General features: G+C 47.1%; 1 protein-coding gene across 4 annotated transcripts in view; it reads left to right on the top strand.

Annotated features, from left to right (window-relative positions):
* Positions 1–24,237, top strand: part of ASPA (aspartoacylase) — a 233,940-nt gene that overhangs the window by 97,353 nt on the left and 112,350 nt on the right. For all 4 annotated transcript variants that reach the window (XM_069226348.1, XM_069226347.1, XM_069226351.1 and 1 more), the window contains exons 3-4: positions 21,004–21,097; positions 22,306–22,413. In XM_069226348.1, coding sequence (XP_069082449.1) covers positions 21,004–21,097; positions 22,306–22,413 — 202 coding nt within the window. The remainder of the gene's footprint in view (positions 1–21,003; positions 21,098–22,305; positions 22,414–24,237) is intronic.

The following is a 24,237-nucleotide window of genomic DNA, read 5'->3' as shown; positions in this document are numbered from 1 at the left end:
GTTCTCCACTCCTTACCATACTCAAAGTAATGGGGTTGTTGAAAGATTGAAAGGGACCCTAAAAGGCATGATAAAAGGCCTATCAGAACCCATGAGGCAGAAGAGGGACATCCTCCTGCCATGCTCATTAATTGCCTACATGGAGGTACCATAGAAGGGGGTTGGCTTCAGCCCCTTTGAGCTTCTGTATGAGCCCCCTGTGAGAGGGCCCTTCAGTCTGGTGAAAGAGGGATCGGAGCAAGCTCCCAGGAGAGCCCCCAGGATGTGGTCAGATACATGCTGACACTCAGTGACCAGATTAAGTGCTTCTGGAAGGAAGCACAGGAAACTCTAGAAACTAACCTGGAGGGCATGAAACATTGGTGTGACCAGAATGCCACTCTGGCCAAGTTTCAACCTGTCTCAAAGGTGTGTGTTATAGAGCCTGTGGAGACCAGGACCCTATAGTAGTTCTGGTCTGGACCTTATGAGGTGAAGGAGCACAAGAGTGGTGTCACCTAGGTGGTGGACCGCAAGATTCCCAGGAACCCTTTAACCCCTTCGTTGCCAGGCCTTTTCCCCCTCCTGTGCCAGGCCTTTTTTTTGCCTATTTGGGGCAGTTTGCGCTTAGGCCCTCATAACTTTTGGTCCACATAAGCTAACCAAGCCAAATTTGCGTCCTCTTTTTCCAACATCCTAGGGATTCTAGAGGTACCCAGACTTTGTGGATTCCCCTGAAGGAGGCCAAGAAATTAGCCAAAATCAGTGAAAATTTCGTTTTTTTTAAACAAAATGGAAAAAATGGCTGCAGAAGAAGGCTTGTGGTTTTTCCCCTGAAAATGGCATCAACAAAGGGTTTGCAGTGCTCAACTCAGCAGCTTCCCAGCTTTCAGGAACAGGCAGACTTGAATCAGAAAACCCAATTTTTCATCACAATTTTGGCATTTTACTGGGACATACCCCATTTAAAAAAAAAAATGTGCTTTCAGCCTCCTTCCAGTCAGTGACAGAAATGGGCATGAAACCAATGCTGGATCCCAGAAACCTAAACATTTCTGAAAAGTAGACAAAATTCTGAATTCAGCAAGGTGTCATTTGTGTAGATCCTACAAGGGTTTCCTAGAGAAAATAACAACTGAATAAGAAAAATATTGAAATTAAGGTGAAAAAAACATCAATTTTTCTCTACGTTTTACTCTGTAACTTTTCCCTGCAATGTCAGATTATCGAAAGCAATATACCGTTACGTCTGCTGGACTCCTCTGGTTGCGGGGATATATAGAGCTTGTAGGTTCATCAAGAACCCGAGGAACCCAGAGCCAATAAATGAGCTGCACCCTGCAGTGCGTTTTCATTCTATACCGGGTATACAGCAATTCATTTGCTGAAATATAAAGAAAAAATTGCTATCAAGAAAACCTTTGTATTTCCAAAAAGGGCACAAGATAAGGTGTTGAGGAGCAGTGGTTATTTGCACATCTCTGAATTCTGGGGTGACCATACTAGCATGTGAATTACAGGGCATTTCTCAAATGGATGTCTTTTTTACACACTCTCCTATATTTGGAAGAAAAAAATGTAGAGAAAGACAAGGGGCAATAACACTTGTTTTGCTAATCTATGTTCCCCCAAGTCTCCCGATAAAAATGATACCTCACTTGTGTGGGTAGGCCTAGCGCCCGCGACAGGAAACGCCCCAAAACGCAACGTGGACACAGCATATTTTTTCACAGAAAACAGAGGTGTTTTTTGCAAAGTGCCTACCTGTGGAGTTTGGCCTCTAGCTCAGCCGGCCCCAGGGGGGGGGCAGAAATGCCCTAAAATAAATTTGACCCCCCAAACCCCCCTTGCCCGGGAGCGACCCTTGCCTACGGGGTCGCTCCCCCTGCGTGACATTGGCGCCAAAAAACAAATCCCCGGTGCCTAGTGGTTTCTGCCCCTTTGGGGGCAGATTGACCTAAAATCGACCAATCTGCCCCCAAGGGGGGCAGAAATGGTCTAAATACAATTTGCCCCCCAGGGGAGCGACCCTTGCCTGATGGGTCGCTCCCCATCTCTAAAAAAACAAACCAACAAAAAAAAAACACACAAAAAAAAAAATTGCCGTGGCGCCTAGAGGTTTCTGCCCCCCCTGGGGGCAGATCGGCCTAATAATAGGCCGATCTGCCCTCGGGGGGGGCAGAAATGGCCTAAAATAAATTCCCCCCCCAGGGAGCAACCCTTGCCTAAGGGGTCGCTCCCCTTGCGTGAAATTCACGCAAAGAAAAAACTCCCTGGTGTCAAGGGGGGCAGAAATGGCCTAAATATAATTTTCCCCCAAGGGGAGCGACCCGTGCCTAAAAAAATAAAATAAAACATTAGAAAATAAAATAAAATAAAAATAATGATCCCTGGTGCCGGCCTAATAATAGGCTCATCGGCCCCCAGGGGGGGCAGAAAAGGCCTTCCCGGAAAAATGCCCCCCTGGGAGCGACCCTTGCCCAAGGGGTCGCTCCCTTATTTCAATTTCACAAAAAAAAAAAAAATCCCTGGTGTCTAGTGGGGTTTCAAAAGCCGGATTGCAAGCAATCCGGCTTTTGAAACCCTGGGAGAGACTTCAAAGGGAAGGAAATACATTTCCTTCCCTTTGAAGCCCCTCCGGGCCTCCCCCACGTGATTGAAAGAGAAATGCTGAGCATTTCTCTTTCAATCGCGATGGGGGAGGCCCCTGTGTCTAATCAGCGCGCGCTCGCACGCTGACGTTACAGGAGGGGTGGGGGGGGTCGGGATGGAAGGGGAAGGTCTTCCCCTTCCATCCCCACCTTGGGGGGGAGAGGGGGGTACACGGGGGGCGCTCTAGCGCTCCCCCAAGTTCCCCTGTGTCTTGGACGAGGTCACCTCGTCCAAGGCACAGGGGAACTGTAGCCTTGGACGAGGTCACCTCGTCCAAGGCACAGAAGCGGTTAAAGGTCCTAAATGTCAATCGCCTCAAGTTCCACTTTGAGAGGTCTGAGTTGACTATGCTCCTAGTAAACTTCTCTCCAACCTCCTTTTTTCCAACTAGCAGGATATGTCAATGGGGGATACCAGCCTCTCCCCTACACTGACCCTAGAGCAAACAGACTGCTGCCTGTTGCTGGGGCAGTGTGCCTCTTTATTTTTCCTTATCCCAGGACTCACTGCATGGTGTACCTCTCATAGTGATACAAGGGGCAGTATGCTTCTGATGAGTAAAATCTACAGGTTGTCTGATAAGGGAAGAGCCAACATTAAGGAAGAGGTCTCAGAGATGCTTGACTTAGGGGGTCATTGAGCGCTCAACCAGCTCAGTGTTGTTGGTCCCCAAGACTGCCCCTCCAGGTGTCACTCCAGAATGTAGGTTCTACATGGACTCTGTGCGGTTACCAAGACGTATGCACACTCCATCCCTAGAGCTGAAGAGCTCATAGATCAACAAGAATCTGCCAAGGCCCATAGCACATTTGACATAATGTCTGGTAGTGGCAGATTGCTTTGACCGAAGGGGCCAAAGAGAGGTCTACATTCTCTATCCTAGAAGGGCACTTCTAGTTCTGGGTTATGCCCTTTGGGTTGAAGAACACCCCTGCCACATCCCAGAGGTTGATCAAACAGGTCCTGGCTAGGTTGGAGAACTTCAGTGCCACCTATCTGGATGACATTACAGTCTTCAGTTCTAGCTGGGAGAAGCGGTTCAGGTTCTGCAGAGGGCAGCTCTGACTATCAATGCCAGTAAGTGCCAAATAGGGTGGGATTTAGTGTTCTACTTGGATTGCCAAGAGGGAGGAGGAGGCAAGATACAGGCTCTCCTTGAGGGCAAGATGAAACCATTCTAGTTTGGGAAAACCCCTAAGGCCCAGACAGATATGAGAGCCTTCTTAGGCCTTACCAGCTACTACAGGAGATTTGTCAAGGGGTATGGCACCACTGTTGCACCCTTGACAGAGCTGACTTCTGAGAAGCAGTCACATCAGGTGATCTGGACAGAGGCATGCCAGAAAGCTTCTGACACCGTGAAGGAGGCCATGAGCACTACACCCATCCTCAAGGCCACTAACTATTCCCAATACTGCCTGGGAACAGAGGTGGAGTGCAATAGAAAGGGAAGCCCTTGCTGTAATCTGGACACTGACGAGACCATACCTGTTTGGTGCTCACTTCCGTGTTCAGACAAAACACAGACCCCTCAGATGGTTAATGCAGATGAAGAGTGAGAATTCCAAACTGTTGTGTGGTGGCCTGTCTCTTTACAGGGAAAGGACATTATGGTGGAACACCGTCCTGGAACAGACCACACACCAGTGCTGATGGTCTCTCCAGGTTCTTCCACCTTTGTGAAGAGAACTTCCGAGGGGTTGGGTAGTTCTCCACATTTTTAGCTGGGGACACACGTGTTAGACCTGGCATCCTTGGTTTGGTTTCCTCCTGACTTATTGCCTTCAGACCTCCTGTTTTTGCTGACTTCATTTTTGTTGGCCTTGGAGCCCTGCACGCTTTACCATTGCCACTGCTAACTAGTGCCACAGTGCTTCTGTGTTTTCCTTAAAACATGGTAATATTGACTTATACACAATTAGCATATTTAATTTTTTTATAAGTCCCTAGTAAAGTGCACTCCATGTGCCCAGGACCTGTAATTTAAATGCTACTAGCTGGCCTCCAGCACTGATTGTGCCACCCACTTAAGTGTCCCTTTAAACATGTTCAAGTTTAAACTGCACAAACAGAGCCTGTTTGTGCAGTTTTAAACTGCCATTTCGACCTGACAAAATAAACCTTTGCCAGGCCCAACCCTTCTATTTTAATACATATTTGACCCCTCAGGTAGGCTTTAGAGAGTCCCAAGGGCATAGTCCTGTGTATTTAAAAAGAAAGGTTGGACATGTACTTTTAAGTTTTACATGCCCCGGAAGTGAAATAATATAACATTTGTTTTTCACTGCTACAAAGACTATCTCTTCCATAGGTTAGCATTGGAATTGCCTTATTACATTTCATAAGGGCAATTTCCAAATGGAAAGAGATAATTGGTTTATTTTTGGTATGTCTGGAATCCTAATTTGAAATCCCAATTTATGGTGAAGTTGGATTTTATACTACAATTTAGAAAATGCCACTTTAAGAAAGTTGCCATTTTCTTGCCTTAGCCATTTGGTGCCTGCAGCCTGTTTCTGCTCACATGACTGGGTATAGTTGGCAGTTCGGCTTTATGTATTCCTCCTAGACAGCCACACACAATGGGATCTTAGGTGTAGCTGGATGGGCCATCACTGTCAGAATGGGAGGGAGGAGCTGGGCCCAGCCTCACTTACACCTGAATAGTCTGTGTCCTGTCTTCACACAAAGGGGCTTACAACCCTGCATTTTCACTTCATCCAGCCTGGAGCCAGGGCAGGGAAAGAAGGGCATATGTGCACTTCAAATGCATGCCTCTAGAAGCTTCTTCCCACGTCAGTGGCACATCTGTGTATAAAAGAAAGACCTCAGACACCAACTTTTCAGTACACTTCTGGACCTATGGTACTCTGCCATGAAGGAGGACTGTTCTGCTCCTACAAGGCCTACCACTGTGCTGACCAACTGCCTACTGTCCTCTTTTCTGGGGAAGAAGAACTGTATCTACAACTCCATCTTCAACCAAGCACCCCAGAGTAACCCAAAGGGCTAGTATGCTGGCCTCCTGATCTGAGCCTCGGGGTCATAACAGGTTCCCCAACAGCTCCTGGACCCATCATAGGCGTGGTCCTGGCACCCAAGTAGTGACTCTCAGGTCCTGGACCATTGCTGTGGCTTTTGAGCTTTTGAATTCAAGCTTTTGGGTTTTTTGTGACTGAGAGTGGGCTTGTTCGCACTGGAACCTCGACGCTCACACAGACATTCAGACTGAGCTGCCGACAGCACATATCTTTGCACAGCAAGTATCAATGCTTCAGAGTGCAGGCACTGTGGAGCTCCAGCCCTTCCCACCGTGATGCCGGCCTGCTCTTCATGCCATGCCTACCCACTCCAAGCAAACAGGACTCTTGGCACAAAACCTGAGAAAGTAAAACTTCAGCAGGACTAATCTGGGACTGTATCTGACCCACCATCCATCATGGTTGGCCTTAACATTTGACTTTGACTTTGACACGGTCTAGTGCGACCAGATGTCCCTGGTTGGTGCTTTATACTTCTAGGTGGTATTTTACAGTTTATTCTTATAAAATGTGCAAGTCCTGTTCTAACTGATGGCATTTTTATAGTTTTTGTCTTGTTTTATTTATTAGATTTTTTCTATCTTGGTGTGGGATATTTCTGTGTTTTGTTTTCACTGTTTTACTGGTTGAAGTGGTTTGCAAATACCTTACACATTGCCTCCAAGTTAAGACTCACTGTTCTGTGCCAAGCAACCAAGGAATTGAGCACAGGTTAATTTAGGGAGTGTTTGTGACCTACAGTGACTAGGATCGTGGTTCCTGTTTGGGCAGGATGCATATTTCTGCCAACCAGAAATCCAATTTCTAAAACCAAAGCAAAAGATGAAGGACATTCTGGGATATAGAAAGAGCGGAGTCGTGACAGCCTAGGAAAGCTCTTCAAAAAAGATGTTATGAAGTCATTTGATTCCAGTAAGAGAGAGTATGACATCCTGGAATCAGCGAGTTTCCATTATTACGAGAGAACTCACTGGGTACTACAGTGTACCATAAGGCCTCTAGCAAGCCGACCACTGAAGATATTCGAGGAATTGCCAGTGTAGATATGATGGGGACAAAGGCTAGGAAAGCCATTCAAGGCCAAATAATGGAGGAGAGTTTTTTTGGGCCAACAGCACTGCAGAGGTAGAGATTTTGGTTATGACAACACTATATTGGTATCACACCCCAGCTAAGCTCCATAAGTGGAATGCCCACCACACTGATTGATGATGGGGAGTCTGCAGTGAGACCGACACACTCACCCACATCCCTTGTAGATGCCTGAAAATAAAGCATTTCAGATCTGAGGTCCTAAACTTAGTTGACTCAGTGTTCAATACTGTCATGCTCAGATTCTTGTGAATTTCAGTGTGTATTATGATAGAACTGGCTAACAAAAAAGTGGACAGGCTACATGCCAAGAAAAGCAGAAATATTTTCCAAGCACTGTGGGAGGCAGGTAAGAAATTATAGAATGATGAGATACGGTTCATATCCATGACTTTTTTCACAGGGCGTGGGTGCTTACGGATTGGAAAAAATATACACTGTTATGAAACAGAAGAAAAAAATGTTTGAGACTGAATGGAGGCTTTTCGTCCATCTACTTTCAAAAGAATTTAGGGATCTCACATGTCCCCATTATCCAAGAGCAAGACCACTGGAAATAAGCGGCAGGAGAGCTTCAAATACGAGGCAACGTTTTTCAAATTTACAGAAAAGAAAAGTCAAATTATGTGGCATAATGCACCACATTTTATGATAGTATTACCTTGGTATTTGTTCACTTTTTTTTTTTTGATAAAGACATTTTATTAATTTTCGGGAAAGAAAAAGGTAAATGATACAACAATTTAACAAGGAGCCAACGTGGCACCTGACATTGGTCCGTCCCGATTCCCAGCTCCCAGGCATCACAATATAAGTAAGGTCAAACACTACTTAGGCATCCACAGCTGCCTCCCACTTCCCCCATATCTTGTCATATTTATTCGGGCATCCCCTGGCCTCGTATACCAATTTTTCACGTTGTGCACACCAGTCCATCCCCCGCCTCCACTTAGCCAGAGCTGGGGCACCCCTAGATTTCCAATCTGCCATTATATCCCTCTTAGCCACCAGGCATGCCACCCCAAGGAAGGTTCGGTCTGATCTTCTCAGTCCGGTGTCTCCCATGATCCCCAAAAGGAGGGGCAGTGGGTCCCTTTCTATGTTTTCCTGTAGGGCTCCCGCGACCTCCCGTAGGACCGTTCCCCAGTAGGTCACTATGACTGAACACGTCCATACCATGTGAAAGAAGTCGGCTGCGGGGTTCATGCATCGCGGGCACTCCGCTGTAGGTTGGAGGCCCGCCCGGTGTAGTTTGGAGGGAGTGAGGTATGCTGTGTGGAGGTAAAAAGTCTGTACTAACCGGAAGCGGGAGGCCATTGATAGAGTACGGGGGGCCATCAGTGCTTCGTTCCAATCCATCTCTTCCATGGGGCCCACCCATCCCTCCCATCTCTGGCGGAGCCCCCCTAGGGAACAGGCGGTGTGAGTGATCAAAGTACGGCATACCTGGGAAACACCACCCCTACCCAGGCTCCCCATCAATACCTTCGCCTCCATGGGGCTATATTCGGGTATGTTGTCTCCTACTTGCATGTGTACTAGTAGGGCGTGTCGGAGCTGGAGATACTTATGAAATTGTGTCCTGTTTAAAGAGAAGAGTCTCTGTAGGTCCCCAAATGATCGCATGTGGGACCCTTCCCAAACATCGCCCAAAGTGGAGATTCCTATACTGTCCCACTTCTGGAAACCCTCCAGGTTCGCTGCTTCCTTTAGGTGCTTCCTGTGCCACAGTGGGGTCCGCTGGGTGAGGCGCCCCCACCACCCCGACAGTTTCTGGGCCGTCCGCCAACCCACCAAAATCACTCTAGTCACTTCCGGGATGTCCCGGGAGATCGGGCCCCCATATAGGGTGTCAAAGATCCGCGGGTAGCCCAGCGACCGGAGTTCCAACCGATACGCCGGGTCCGACCACCCGCCCCCAACCCAGTCATTGTTCACGAGCAGGTGCATCGCAAGGAGATAATAATGAATGTTGGACATGCCCAGTCCCCCGTCGTAAACATCTCTTTGACAGGTTTTCAGCGCTAGGCGTGGGCGGGTGTCGTTCCACAAGAATTGACGTGCCAGTGAATCCATCTCACCAAACCATCTCTTAGGGATGGGATGAGGGAAGTTTTGCAATAAGTAAAGGACTCTGGGGAGGATCATCATCTTGTAGAGTGCTATTCTGCCAAGCAGATTTAAGGGGAGAGTCTTCCAGCGTTGTAGGTCGGATCTAATTCTTTTGGTTAGCGGCGTCACGTTAAGCTCCCAGGTCAGCTCAGGGAGTAGTGAAATATATATTCCCAAATACTTAAAACTGTTCCTTCGCACTGGGATGGTGTGCTGCCAGTCCACACAGTCCCGGGAACGATGTAAGGGGACCAAGAGGGATTTATTAGGGTTTAGAATCAGACCCGAGGCCTCTGCGAAGAGGCTCAGAATTTGTAGGACGCGGGGACCGCTTTTAGCAGGGTTGGAAATGTACAGTAGGACGTCGTCCGCGTATAGCGCTATTCGGTCCTCTGGGCTGGCGGGCCAGGGCCAGCCCTCGATCAAAGGGTCTTCCCGTAGCAGTATCGCCAGGGGCTCTATTGTTAGTGCGAAGAGCAGTGGGGATAGCAGGCATCCTTGTCGGGTGCCGCGACCAATGGGAAACGGGTCGGAGACCACTCCATTCACTTGCACCCGGGCCGTCGGGTTAGAATAGAGGAGCTTCACCAGGCCTCGGAATTTAGGCCCGAACCCATTTCCATGCAGCACTTGGTCTAGGAAGGACCAATCTACTGTGTCAAAGGCTTTTTCAAAGTCGAGCAGGAGTAACGCCAGGGGGGTGTATGACAAGGTCTTGCGATGTGCTAACGCCAGATGTAATCGTCTAATGCAATGTCGGGTACTACGGGTAGGCATAAAACCGCATTGGTCAGGGTGAACCAGGGTGGGCATCACCTCCCTCAATCTGGATACAAGGATCGTGGACAGCACTTTGATCTCTGTATTCAAAAGTGAAATGGGCCGGTATGCCGAGCAATGTCGCGACGGGGGTTGGGTCTTGGGGATCACTACAATTGTGGCTTGGTCGATCTCAATGGGGAAGCGACCCTGCCTTTCGGCTTCTTCGTACATATTGAGCAAGTGGGGACCCAGAATGTCGCCGCATCTATTGTATAGCTCCGCAGGGAATCCATCCGGTCCCGGGGTCTTGCTCGGTGCCAGGTTAGCGATCGCGTTTGTAACCTCCGCGAGGTCGATAGATTCATCTAGTCTGTTCCTCATCGCAAGGGGAATTTTTGGAAGAGCTATGTCGTTTAGGAGGGGGGACTCTCTCTCGGCACTAGGTCGAGGGTGCTCTGCGTATAGGCGCGAGTAATAGGAGGCAAACCATTGCGCGATTTCAATGGGTGTTTTGGAAAGCGAACCTGAATCCTCCGCAATTTCAGGTATGACCCTGTTGGCCAGAGGGCGGGTGGCCAGCCAGGGTAGGATTTTCCCGTTTTTGTCCCCCCAGCCATATATTCGTGCTGCCGAGGCCCTCCAGATATGTTTTGCTGATTCTAGTGTTATGTGTTTAATTTCTTCTCTAACCATAGTGAGCTGTCTTAAAGTAGAGGCCGACGCTAATGTCGTTTGTTGGCGTTCCAGGGTTAGCGCCCTGGCCTCCAACTCAACCAGTTGTGAATCTCTGGCCCGCTCGCGTGAACGCAGGAGGTATTTGGCTTGTCCTCTGAGAGTAGCCTTGTAGGCTGCCCATATTGTACCTGGAGATCGGACCGATCCCACGTTCAGCTCGAAATATTGGGTAAGGTGTTTCCTGATCTCCTGGGTATAGTCGTTGTCCTGTAGGAACCATGCGTTCAGGCGCCACATCGGGCGTCTAACGGGGTCCGTACCGCCCAACCGGACCCGCACTGGTGCATGATCTGAGACCCCGCGGGGCAGCAACTCCGCACCCGTAACACTGGTAATGTCTAGGGCGGGCATAAATACAAGGTCTATTCTGGACTGTGTCGAGTGAGCAGCCGAGGTGTGTGTATAGCGGCGTTCCCTAGGATGCCAGATTCTCCATACCTCGCATAGGCCAAGGCTCTCAGCCCAACTGTTAAGACTCGAGGCCCGGGCGGATCTACTAGCAGTGATTTCGCCGGATACATCCAGACTAGGGTTGAGAACGGCGTTGAAGTCCCCTCCCAGCAGGGTGATACCCTGGGGGAGACCCGTTGCCACATGGCGGAGCGAAAGCAGGAATGCGTCAAGTCCTGCCGGAGGCCCGTACGCACATACCAGGTTTATCGGTGACCCGTGAAGAGTCCCCTGAACTACTACAAATCTGCCCTGGGGGTCGGATTGCGTGGCTGTAACCACCATGGGTAGTGAGCGGTGGAGCAGAATGGCCACTCCCCTGGATCCTCTAGAGAAGCCCGCATGAAACACCCTGTCGTACTCTCCTCGTGCGAGCATGGGACACTTGGTCCCAAGGAGGTGGGTTTCCTGTAGTAGGACTACTGAGGGGGAGTATCTGCGGAGAGTATTGAATGCTGCGGATCTCTTGATCTTATCTAGTAGGCCATTTACATTCCATGAAATAATCTGGGTCAGTGAGGGCCGGGCGTGGGTTGCATGGGTGTTACAAGGTTTTGAGTGCCTGTCTGTGGACCCCGGGACGACTGTTTAAAACACAACAATGAAATGTTAGAGTAATAGAAAAAACTAATCAACATTTTACTATCTAAGCCCATTTTAAACTCTTTACCCCCCAACCACCCCCCTCCCCATACTCCCTCCCTGGAAGCATCTGTCGCCCAAATACCCAACCAGAACCTAACAGCCAAGAGGACTGTCGTTGGGGTGGAGTGGTGGACCCCTCCATTTAGTCAGATCAATTACAATTTAGCAGACATGGTTCAAATTCAGCGCGGCTTGCACTGAGGAATGGTAGCGCCAACCTCAGTGGCTCCTCCAGGATCTCCAGGCGCGCGCCGCCGCCCAGGACCTCCTAATATAACCCAATAGGGATCCAGTGGTTCAGTCATCCGAGCACCGGGGACTGGCTCAGGCGGTTGTCATCCGTGGCTTGTGTTGTGTCCCGGGGTCCCGGGGGTCCAGCCGGGGCTTTCTCGGTCTGCACATCGGAGTCGCGAGCCATCCCGTCGTTAATGGGAGTGCCCGAGTCTGCCTCCCTCTGCGGGATCTGGTGCGCCTCCGGCTCCTCCGGGGCTTCCCCAAGGGGGGGGGCCTTCATGGGGGGTCCCTCCGACTGGTTTCAGGGGACCACTCCGGGCCCCGAGGCCTTCCTCTGTTAGCCAGTCCCACGCATTCTCAGGAGATTCGAAAAAGTACGCTTTTCCGGCCATGAGGACCTTAAGTCTCGCGGGGAAGAGGAGCATGTATGAGAGCTGCATTGCTCTGAGCTTTTGCTTTACCTGCTCATACGATCGGCGGCGAGTCTGAACTTCTCGGGTGTAATCTGGGAAGATCAGGATTTTATGATTCTCCCAATGGAGGTCTTCGGTGCGTCTGGCTTCTTTAAGGATATTGTCTCGGTCTTTAAAGTTAAAGAAGCGTGCAATCATCGGGCGTTTAGGGCCGCCCGGAGGGGGCCGCGGGGCAAGAGCCCTGTGTGCGCGCTCAACTGCGAACCAAGGTGAAAGAATTTGATCCGGCATCCAGGTCTTAATCCACTGCTCCAGAAACTCGGAGGCCTTATCTTCTTCCACGCCCTCAGGGAATCCCACAAAGCGCAGGTTGTTGCGCCTCGAACGGTTTTCCGCATCCTCTGCGTGGCGGTGCAGCTCACTAGTTCGAGTTTGTAGCTGGGCTACCTTGGTTCTGAGATCGGATAATTCGTCTTCCGTCTGGGAGACGCGGGCTTCCACATCGGTTATTCGGCTCACCGCATTTCTGAAGTCCTGACGAATAAGGCCCATGTCTTCTCGCACTTCCCCAATTTTGGTCTCTACGGCTACTTGCGATGATTGGATTGCAAGGAGGATGGCATTCACCCCATCCGGCGCGGGACCTCCACCAGTCGCGTCTCCTCCTCCCCGGGAACCCGCCAGTGTTGTGAACTGGTCGATCTTTTGCTGGGAGGCCGGGAGTTGTTTGTTTGCTTTGTCTTTCCCCATTTTGGCGTAAGAGACAAGGGTCAGTTTTGTAACTTCTTGGGGTGTTCCAGGCCGTGTCTCCGCAGGGCTTTTTGTGGCGGCAGGTTTGTGTGGTCGCGGTCTTTTATTTGGGACGCAAGGACGTAAGTCCACTCCTCCCCCCGGGGAAGCTGGGTCGTCGGTGCAGCGGGGGGACCCAGGGGGCCTACTCCAATGTGCCTGGGGCCTCGTCCAGCGGCCACTTGCCCAGGATCGCTGAGGCGTGAGCCAAGGGCGCGGCGTCCCGGCTGTAGGTCCGCCACCGCTCCAGCCGGACTACTGGTCCCACGGCTGTTGGTGATGAGTATGTGTTAGTTGCGTTGCGACCGCACAATCTGATGGGGCCCAAGGATTTGATCTTGTCTGTCGGCTCGATCAACATCTATGAGGTGCTCTGCAGTAGGCCCCACCTGTTCCGGGGCCCAGAAGGCAATCCGGATCGCCGGGCTCCCCTTTCTTTTGTGCCTCTTCCCCTGCCTTTTATTGGGGGTGTTTCCTTTTCAGTGCCTGGGTCCCATCACATCTGTCTCCTCTCCAGCCCGCCCCGCGCTGCACTATTAAGGTGGTCTTCGACGTTACAGAGCGAAGCTGAGCATATTTAAAGTTTACTAAGATTAGGTGCTGAGTCAGACAGAGGGGCAGAGAATGTCTCAGTGGAGCGTCCGAGCCCCCTCTTGGCGCGTCTCTCAGGGCCCAAGCTGATTTGGTATCCTGCTTACTGCTTAGTCACCGTACACGGCCCACTGTGAACCCTTAGCATCGGAGTTGCCTTCATTCAGGGGGGCCAGGAGGGGCCTCGTTACAAGGATGCCTCGTCTGTTCCCGTTCGGGCAGGCCCCGGGGGGGCTCCCTCCTGGAGTGTCCCGGAGCCTGGGTCCTAGCTCCACTGTCGCCCTCGCGGCCTGCTGCACATTGCTCACCTCATTTAGGAGCCCGGGGGGCCCCCACCGCAGGGGGCGCTCCCATCGCGGCTCCTTCACCGCCCGGGTGGATCCGGCGGCGATCAGCTCTTCAAAGCGGCTCGGACGCCGCAGCTCCTGCAGCCAGCGCCGCCGGACAGGCGCGCGGCGCAGCCCGGGACACCGGGAGCCCCGCTTACCGCCCAGGGCCGCGCGGTCCCTCAATCCACCGGGACCCGCACTCCAGGGCCCAGCGCCGGCTCCCCCTCGCCACCGCCGCACCCCCGGTCCAAGCAGCTACGTCAAGGAGCAGGCAGCTCCGAGTCAGTTTGCCCGGGGGGTTCCGGCTCCGACGGCCATTTTCTTGCTCCGGCCGCGTCGTGTGAGCGGGTCTCCGCTTCGCCACCACTCACCACCCTGGGACCCCAACGGGACGGGGAGATCACAGGGATGGTTGGCACGGCACCGTTGGGTCGCTAAATCGTGGTAATCGCGGGCGGATGACGGAGGGGTCCAGAGCACTCTCAGAGTGCGACCGCCATCTTGACGCCCGAAGCCACGCCCCATTTGTTCACTTTTATATTCTATTTTGCTAGACAATTATTAGAGCATCACTAGAGAGGGGCTTTGACTCCACCCACATGTTGGGAGCCAGGAATACATTTTTTGATTGGGTAGATGCTGTGTGCTTCCACAGAAAATGTTCTTGACCTCCAAACATACAGCAGAGATCATTTTGCTTATTTATCCAGATGCCTGAATTTTAACTTTCAGGGGCACACACATGACATTGGAATGTTATTAAAGTGTCTTAGATCGTTATATAATTTATGTTGCTTTTCTCTGACAGCAGCAACAAAGGTGAGGTGGGCAGTCATTAACCTACTTGGATTTTTTAGGTCTGGTTTGACAATACAACTATCACTTGTCCTTTTAAACTACAGCAATATTATTCTACAGTTCTTTGCTTCCACACAAATACACATCTATTCCCATCCTATTTACTTGTAATGCTTCACATTACCATATAACATTCTTTTAAAGCCAGACCTTTCGGCATTGACAATACTTGTTCTGCATGTTAACACCATCTGGGCAAAGGTTTTACCTCATTATTACCAGTGTGACGCCCACACAAAACAATAAGCCTTTGCATTGGGCCTTCCGCTGCACAGGAAAACGTATTGTTGCATTTTATGGCCTCAATTTCCAGCACAGCTGTCCCCAGACAATTATGTGAGGATCACCAGAAGAGTGCCTTTGGCTCTGCCCACATGATGGGAGCCAGGAGTACATATTTTGATTAGGCAGGAGCTGTGAGCTTTCACAAAAAAAGGCTTGCAATCCACACAGCTGTGATCATTTTTACATTTATCCAGCAGCCTGAGTATGAGGTTTCAGGGGCACACAAATTACATTTTAATACTATTAATCTACCTCAGATGACTTTATGGTGTTTTTCTCTGGCAGATGGAGGGAGGACAGTTATTAAGCTGTATTAATTTTTAGGTCTGGCTTAATGCATATCCATTTCCGTACTATACATTCGTAATGCTTTTCATTCCCATACAATATTCCTCTAAAGCTTGGCCTATTGGAATTGCCAGTGCTTGATAGTAACTTTTTGTCCGTTTGAGCTATAAACATGTTTTGTTAACAATTGCACGTTGTTCAGCATATAACAGATTGTGTAGGAAATGTCACATGTCCATAATTATGCAGAAAGCACCACAGTTGCAAAATTTCATAGTTCAAGTGGCCCTACCCAGAAGTCTTCAGAATTATTCTACTGTGCTGTACACATTTAACTAACTAATGAGCATGAAGGCAACGATCAGCAGATTTTATCAAACTGCCTAGGATGGCTGGAGATGTGTGCCGTCTCTTACATGTATGTGGCAGGAGTAGCCTTGTCACTGAAATGATATATGCTTGAGTGAGTGGCAGTCCACAGTCATGGGTATCACTTGGCCCACGTGTGTTGCACTTTGGCATTCTGACATATATGGTATATTTAAACAGGCTGTAGATCCACTGTCTTCTGCATAGTTTTATTATTTATATTATGCATACAGGAGCTAGCCTTAACAGGTCACGTCATATGTGCATATAGTGGACTCTAGTTACTTCAATTTAGCAGGGGTTGGTCTGTTTCCTGAGGCTGCCACAGAGTTTATTCTGTGCATATGTATGTTGTCTTTTTTAGAACCCCTCATTTTTTTTATTAACTTCACAATGTTGTGTGCTTTCTGCCTGGAGGTCTCCATATCTTTTAATCTGATTTGTGACTGAGGCCCTCATTACAAGTATGGTGGTCTTAAGACCGCCACAAATGCGGTGGCGGTGCGACCTCCACATTACGTCTGTGGCGAAAGTGCCACGGTCAGACGGCCAGCACGCCATATTTTGAAAGGCCTGGTGGTGCCGGCAGTCTTAATCCGCCAGGGCAGCGCTGCAAGCACGGGATTACGAGTTCACTCTCTGCTTGCTTTGGCATAGCAGTTCCACCACCATGCAAAGGCTGGCGGAGATGGGAAACAGGAAGCCCCTGCACTGCCCATGCATTTGGCATTTGGCATGGGCAGTGCAGGGGCCCCCATGGGCAGCCCCGTCGCACTTTTCACTGCCTGAATTACGGGCAGTGAAAAGCGCGAAGGATGCTATCGGCCCGATGCACCGCAACATTGCCACTGGCTCAATTACAAGCCGGCGTCAATGTTGTGGTGAGTTTCCCACTGGGCCAGCCGCTGGGCCAGCGGGAAACTCAAAATAGTGTAGCGGGCAGAAAACCGGAGTGGTGGTTTTCCGTTCAAAAGAGTTTTGCGGACGGCCTCTGCTGCCCGCCAAACTCTAAATGAGGGCCTGAGTGACTCATGCTTTTAAACATGTTCTCATTTTAGGTTAAAGTTTGTTTACCTTGCATGCAAGTGCTGCATATTCATCTTCTTAGTGCAGTGGCCTCATACATCTTCAGGCATGCCCTATGTGGTTCTCAGAAGGGTATCCGTCAGCAATCCTGTTTTTTTATTAGTTCATTGCACTCTAGGAATGTTTAGAGCAACGTTTTAGGAACATGACCCACTTTTTAGTAGGGTAAACTTTTTCGACACACCTACCTTTAATGCATGGACATGACTTCGCTGATTTTTAAATGGGATAAAGAATTGTGCGTTAGTGCATTGCTATTCACAGACAGCAAATTTACCATTGACATAGTCACTAAATTTGCAGAGGTGTACAGTTTTATAGTTAAGCCTATTTTGCGTACAAATGATAAGGTGTGGGAATCGGGTGTCAGAGAATATTTATAATTTGTGCATCGCCAGGTAAAGTGTCTTGATTTATTCTAATCCTCCTAACACCATTGTTTTTATCCCACTTCGGAATCACAACAATGTGCTTCGTTTTGCTTTCCTAAATGCTGAATGTGTAAGGTTCATTTATAGGTAGTTACATTTTGTTGTGTGTTAGTCAAAAATGACATCCTCCAGCTTTCCTTGCACCCTTAGTGTCCCTCCGCAGGATTGTCATATAATTGAGTTTACATTTCTTATTTTGACTGCAAAGTAGGAGGAGTTTGTTAACACCAGTGAAACAAAAAATAAGCAGCAGAAGATATTTGAACTCCGGCTTTGAAGTGAAGAAAATATGGCACATAAATACAGGATTTAAAGGAATCTTTATTTATTGCTTGAACTTTGGTGACCCACTAAATATCCTCTTGCAATCCACCAGTGGGAGGCAACCCACAGTTTGGGAAACACTGGCATGGAGCATTAGTATAGTCCAGCCTAGAGGCAGTGGTTGAATTATCAGCACACTGTCTGACAGGGGCACTGCAGGGGGTGCGTTGACAATTGTGAAGTGAGACAATGTTACCACCGAGGCAATTAGAGAAGACATTAGAGTCAGCTATAACTAACACATTCTTGCATGTAGTTTTGGATACATTTCTTTGACAAGAGATAATGGAGTTGATTTTAGGAAAAATCATGGAAGAGAAAGTTTTTATGTGTGCTGGGTGAAATGTAAACAAGCAAAGCCAAATAGGCTGGCGTCAGTGCTGATTTTAATTGTTCATGGGTTTTGCAACACTTTATCCTTGGGGAAACTGCCAGGCCTTCATCAATTAAGAACAAAAACATTGGCAAAAAGCAAAACGTATGTTTTTTAGTATCAAAAAGCACACATTTCCATTCCTGGTATTGATGGGAACTACTTTGTGTATGGATACATGTCTTGTGAAAGCTAGAATGCGGTCACTCACAGTGGCTAAAGAGGGCTGACCCACTGCTCTGTGCTGTATGCTGTAGTATGCAGAATTAAAATGTGAATAACACAGTTATAGACTAGTGGATGAAGAGGGTAGTTTAAAGACCCTTTAAGTAAATAGAGTATAGGTACACTTTTAGTACAATTTTAAGATTGTCACTAATGCAGACCTAAACAAAATGGGATTAAAGGTTAGTGTACCTGTGATTTCACCTTTACCCAATCTTCTAGTAACAGAAGCAACCCTAGTTCACATAATTAAATCCCCCCTCGCCTGCATTTAATGATACAATCATAAGGCATATCTTGCATCACGTGTATTGGCTTTTGCTAAACACTTTTACTTCTTTTGTTAAAAGGTGTCATTTCATTTGTCACTTTCTATACTTTTATCAAACACCTGTTTTATTCAGCACTATACTTGTTTTCTTAAACATCATTATTTGTTGCGTTGATCATAATCACTTATTAAAAAATATATAATTACTTGTTTTCTTAAGCATGTTTTCGTCAAATACTGTTGCTTGTTTTTTCAAGCACCATCACTTAATTTATCAAATTCATCACGTTTTTGTCAAACACTTTCAATTGTTTTGTAAAACACCATCACTTTTTGCCAAACTGCATTACTTGTTTCAGAAATCAATATTACTTGTTATGTCAAACACTTTTACTTGTTTTTGTCAAACACTATTATTTGTTCCAACGTAATACTAGATGCCCAATTGTGCATACCTTGAAAGCAATAGATCAACTTCTCAACTCACCTTAACCTTGCCTTTGACTTCTGACATGCGCTCCAAACCAGAACACAACTCCAGAAAGAAAACCCTAGAATGTATTCAGTTATAGAGTTGGTGTTGGCAGGGAAGGAGCAAGGGAAATGTAGGGAAAATTACCAAAGCCTCCAGGATCTGAACTAAAATGTGCATCCGCCCCACTGGTGTCTCAGTGCTGGCACTGTATGCCATGACACAATCAGAATAATCACTGCTATTCTGTTCTTTAACATAGCTTCTGGAACACGAATCTGGCTGGTTCCCAATTATGTCAGCATCGGTTCTGTGTCTTGTGGTCTCTAGCTCAGCATCCTCAAAGGCTTACCATCATCTAATTCAGTGGTTCCCAACCTTTTGACATCTGTGGACACCCACTTTATCATTACTGGGACCCGGGTTCCCCCACTGAATCATTATTGGAATCCGGGGACCCCGTACAGAGTCATTACTAAATGCTGGGGACCTAATCTGTTAATATTATTAAATTTTCTAAGGCTTCGCAGACCCCCAGGTGTCCCCGGACCACAGGTTGGGAACCACTGATCTAATTCATATGAGAAGGCAGTGCATTCAGTGGTGCCAGAGTAGATTGGACTCATATCTCGTTTGGCTCTATAAAATACCAGAAGATGTATTTCACAAATACAAAAACTCTTTTAAATGGAGACCTTCAAGGGAGGCTGTGTCTGCTCATCGTAAGATGAATGATATAAATTGTTCAATTACTGTGATTTATCTGCTCCTTTCGTGTAGTTGTAGTGATTGCAAATGAATATCTCTTTCTACGTACTCAAATTCCTTGTCAGAACAAAATTTCATATTTGAACAGAGCACGGTACTGGTTTAGGGCCTGATTTAGGGTTTGGCGGACAGATTACTCCATCACAAACAATGCAGATATCCCGTCCACCATATTACAAGTCCGTTATATTCCATGACACTTGCAATACGGCGGACAGGATATCTGTATTGTTTGTGACAGAGTAATCTCTCCACCAATTCCAAATCGGACCCTTTGTGTTTTAACACTTACTCTGCAGAAGACAGTGTACGACTTGAAATCAACAGGATAGAATCACTCACAGATGGTTTAGTCTTTCTCTCCTCAAACTTTAATTGCATGCGCACAATTGGTGTGGGTGCTAATAACACTAGGGGCCATATTACACAATGAGGCACATTTTTCCTGTTTGCACCAGGTGCACCTTTCAAAAGGTGAGCCATGCACAAACAAGGAGAGTGCACCATATTAGATTGGATGTGCTGCCCTTAGGACAGCCTCGAACTCGCAGTACCCTGGGGGCAGAGCATTCAGGTGATATACGGAGCAGCTTTGAAGCAGCTGCACCATGTTTCACTGCGCAGATGGCGACCCTCCTGCAATGTTAAGAGGGGTGAGAGATCCCCCTTGTAGGTGGGTACAGTGAGTGACTGTACCCACCTGCAAGGAGATGTCTGGGAGGTCCATAGAACCCCCTTGGCCCCCTCCACAGGTTTGCCATCGGGGGTGAACTGACGGTGTGCCACATTTTTGTGGTGCACTGTCAGTACGCCTCCTGATTGCTTCTTTGCCTTTGCACCCGCATCTATAATATGGCATGGGTGCAGAGACAAAGAGATTCCCTCATTTGCATGGGGCCATGCCTCCCGGCAAGTGAATAAACACCCTCTGATGACAGCTCTGTGGCTATATGTGTGCAGCACTATCTGTATTACAGAGGGGCCGCACAATTGTCTGCAGCCCCTTCTGTAATAGAAAAGTGCCCCAGCTCATAGTGATGCCACAAAGCCATAAATGAGATTGTTCTCAGAAATCAAGTCACAATGTTATACTGCCTGGCATTGTTTTTATACTCAGAAATCAAGTTGAAATCCTACACTGGTAATGTTTAGTATGAAAATTTGTGCTGTGCTCTCTTGCACATGTGGCTGGTTACACACTATGAAAATATATGCATACATGAATTATGTATTGTGGAAATGAGGGCTACACAAGGATATTAAGTTATTGATTTTATTATTGTAATTGGTAGGTATATTTTATAGTGTGCTACTAATGAAAAAAACGGCTTTGCAATGTCACAGTGTATATCTGAGATGTGTGACTGTATAAAATTAAAGTCAAAAGGAATAGTCATGCAGTACTGACATTTTAAAATATGTTTTTCAGAAAGCCTTAGCCCCAGGTTCATGTCCAGTGTTGTTAATTGATCATCCAGTTTTGAAATATGCGACAACCCGATCTGTAGCCAAGCACCCTCTTGGTAAGAACAAGTTACATTCTCAGTGTTAGGAGTTTTGACTACAGAATGCACAAGTAAATGTAAATTTAAGTGTTACTACTCTCTGCTCAACAAACAAACAGCCGTTAAGACCTTCTCCAGAGGTGTTAAATGCTGTTAATTGTACACGTTGCCAATATGAGTCCCATTTTAGTGAAATGTAGGTTAGCATTCTTTCATAAGTTCAAACTCTTGACTATGACGTTCACTGTATAATAGGTTCTCTATAGGTGCCAACTGTTGTGCATGAGTAATGTCTTGTATTTAGTCCCTCAGGAAAATTACAAATGAATCTTGTGAGCATAACTCGTTTCCTTGGAGCAACACATATTTAAAAAAATTGTTATGAAATGAAAACAAGCTATGTATTTGAAATTTAGGAGTTTGTTAGTAATAGCTATCGACCTAATTTAGGGTTCAGAAAAGTACTCTGTCGCCCTAGTGGAGTCCATGTCTGCCAAATTTCAAGATGTCTTCCAGGCCAGAGGGCATCGCTAGCAATGGCAGTTCCTGTCAATGCATTCTAACTTTGACGGACAACTCCGTCAACATGATGGAGCAGCATGTCAAACTTGCAGGTTATTTTTTAATTTTCTTTAAAATAAATAACACACAATTATATTTTGTTTTGGAAAATAATTAAACGAAAGCCCACCCCCTCGCTATAGGTTCTTTCTTTTATGGCAAACAGGACATTTTGCTGTTTTCACTGTTGGTCACTCCCATTTTTTACCTGGCATTGACTGACAGTGAAAACTGGCCATGTGTTTGACCACTCTAAATTGGTTGGGTGGACACATGGCCAAACCTCCAACAGCCATTAGAGGTTTATGTCAGTGGCAGAGACCAAAGAGACTCTGCGGTCAAGATAATGAATGTTCGCCTGTCTCTAAATAAGTCGGGCGAGCCTTCAATTTGGCAAAGAGAATACTCCATCACCATTGCAATGGAGTGCCCTCTCCTCCGAACTGTAAATTTGCCCCTATATTGATAAACACATACATACAGTAGTTTTGTGTCTCATGTCCTGAGTTTATGTAATGCTTCATATACCTTCATTAACTTGCTTTTACCCTTTGTTAATACCTTTACGAAGTTTTGGTGTGGAGCAGGACAGCACAAATCTTTTAAGTTATGAAACAAGTTTTGCCCCTATTTTCTAAAGCTTTCTTATTTTTGTAATATTGCAGGTGTGGAAGTTGGTCCCCAGCCTAATGGAGTTGTTAGAGCGGATATTTTAGACAAAATGAGAACTATTATCAAACATGCCCTTGATTTTGTCAAGCTATTTAATGAAGGTATGTATCTTCCAGGTGAGAACTTCAGTACAGTTGCAAATGCTACAGACTCTTTCACTTTCAAAATGTTTCATTTAAGGAATATTAACATGCTTTTCTATTGTGGGCTAACTTTAGTCAGTAATCATGTACTACATTGTAGTATGTTCACTCAAATATGAGATACAGTTTCCTAATAAAAACCAAGTAGTATTTATTTGTACCTACACTAAAAATTACTATACTGTATTTGCATTAATAGGTGGCTGTAAAGAAAAGATGGAGAGCAATGTTTACTCAACTGTAATTGTATTTATATAATGCTTACTACACCTGGCGTGGTGTTGAAGCATTTTGTGGCGAGTAACATACTACTCAGAAACACAAGGTTTGTGATTAATGTAGTGTTTATTCCTGGTAATTCAATTAGTCATATGTTCTGAAGACACAGTGCATACATTTGTAGTTATTTTATGATATATTAATACCAGGTAGGTGTGATCATTATTTGGGTATATGTAGTTTCAGGCAAATGGTTGGTGAGATAAATAGGCTGGCGGAGATTAGATGATGTTAGATTATAGGGATAGGATTTTAATGAGGAAAGGTAGTGAACTATGAAGTGAAGTATTGCTGAATTACAGTAAGAAGGATTGGGGCAGGGAGGCATAAGACCAAGAGGAAGCTGTTTTCAGAAATAGAAAGTAGGCTGAGGATGGAAGGTAAGAAGAGGATCGCTCTAAAGAAAGAAAGGAGAGGAAGCAACAAAAAGTAGACCAAGGTCAATTTATCATGCAGGGTTTAGGAGTATAGTGGAAGAAGGTGTTCTGAATTAGCAATTGGAGAATGTAAGTGTAGAAGGCTAGCTCTCTTTGTAGTGTACAAAACCATGTACTCTGTGCAGAGAGTCTGAGCAACCACACGTTGGCTTACAGAGGTACAAACGTGACCACTTAATACCCTAATTTTTATGGTAGCCTGGTCGAGCAGTTAGGCCAATCTTGGAGAAGTGCAAAGCATTTCTTGTACTCACAGTATCAATAAAAATGGACACACACTCAAAGGAATAACTCAAGACCAATATACACAAATACTTCAGATTATTATAAATGTTGTAAGACCAAGATCATCAAAATAGGGTAAATACTTTTCAAGTTATGATTTTTCAAAGTTTAGAAAATGTCTTGTATTTGTGCATAATATCGCACCGTAGGAATCAATGGGAGACACTTTAAAAATGCATACAGAATCAGGCAGCTGCTGAAAAGTCTTTGGAGCTTTTGCAGGACCACTTGGAAAATTTGTTTTTAGGTCGAGGTCATTGAGGTGTCCTGCGGACCAGCTGGGGAAGTTTGGGTGGCTCCCAGTTTTGGCAAAACAACTGCTGAAAAGTCTTTGGAGCTGGTTCAGGACCACTGTGGGGGACAAGTTGGAAAAGCAATGAACAGATGGACTTCAGGGTAAGTCCAGTGGGTCTCCTTGGAGTGTAGAGGTCGCAGGGGGTGGGGGACCCATAGAGCACAGCTGGTTTTCCAGTGCAGGGCCCAGGGAGGTTGGGTGCAGAGCATTAAAGTGAGCCAAGTGCTGTGCGCCAAGGTACCCTTGGAAGCAGATGGCAGGTATCTTTGAGGGTGGATTGCAGGTCAGCAGGACCACTCTGGGGGGTGGTTCTTACTTGTCCTTAGGCCCCTTGACTGGGCTTTCTCCTGTCCCTTTTGGAGTCCAGAGAGGACTTTTATTCTGGGTGTCTGATGTTGGGGATTCAGTAGCCCGGGCTATTGCACGGTTCATCCACTGGAGGTCACAGCACCACCAAACTTGGCACACTTGCAGGGTTTGTCCTCC

The sequence above is a fragment of the Pleurodeles waltl genome, chromosome 3_1 (genome assembly GCF_031143425.1).
Source record: "Pleurodeles waltl isolate 20211129_DDA chromosome 3_1, aPleWal1.hap1.20221129, whole genome shotgun sequence".
NCBI classification, from domain to species: Eukaryota; Metazoa; Chordata; class Amphibia; order Caudata; family Salamandridae; genus Pleurodeles; species Pleurodeles waltl.
This window is presented reverse-complemented; position numbering and strand designations above follow the sequence as displayed.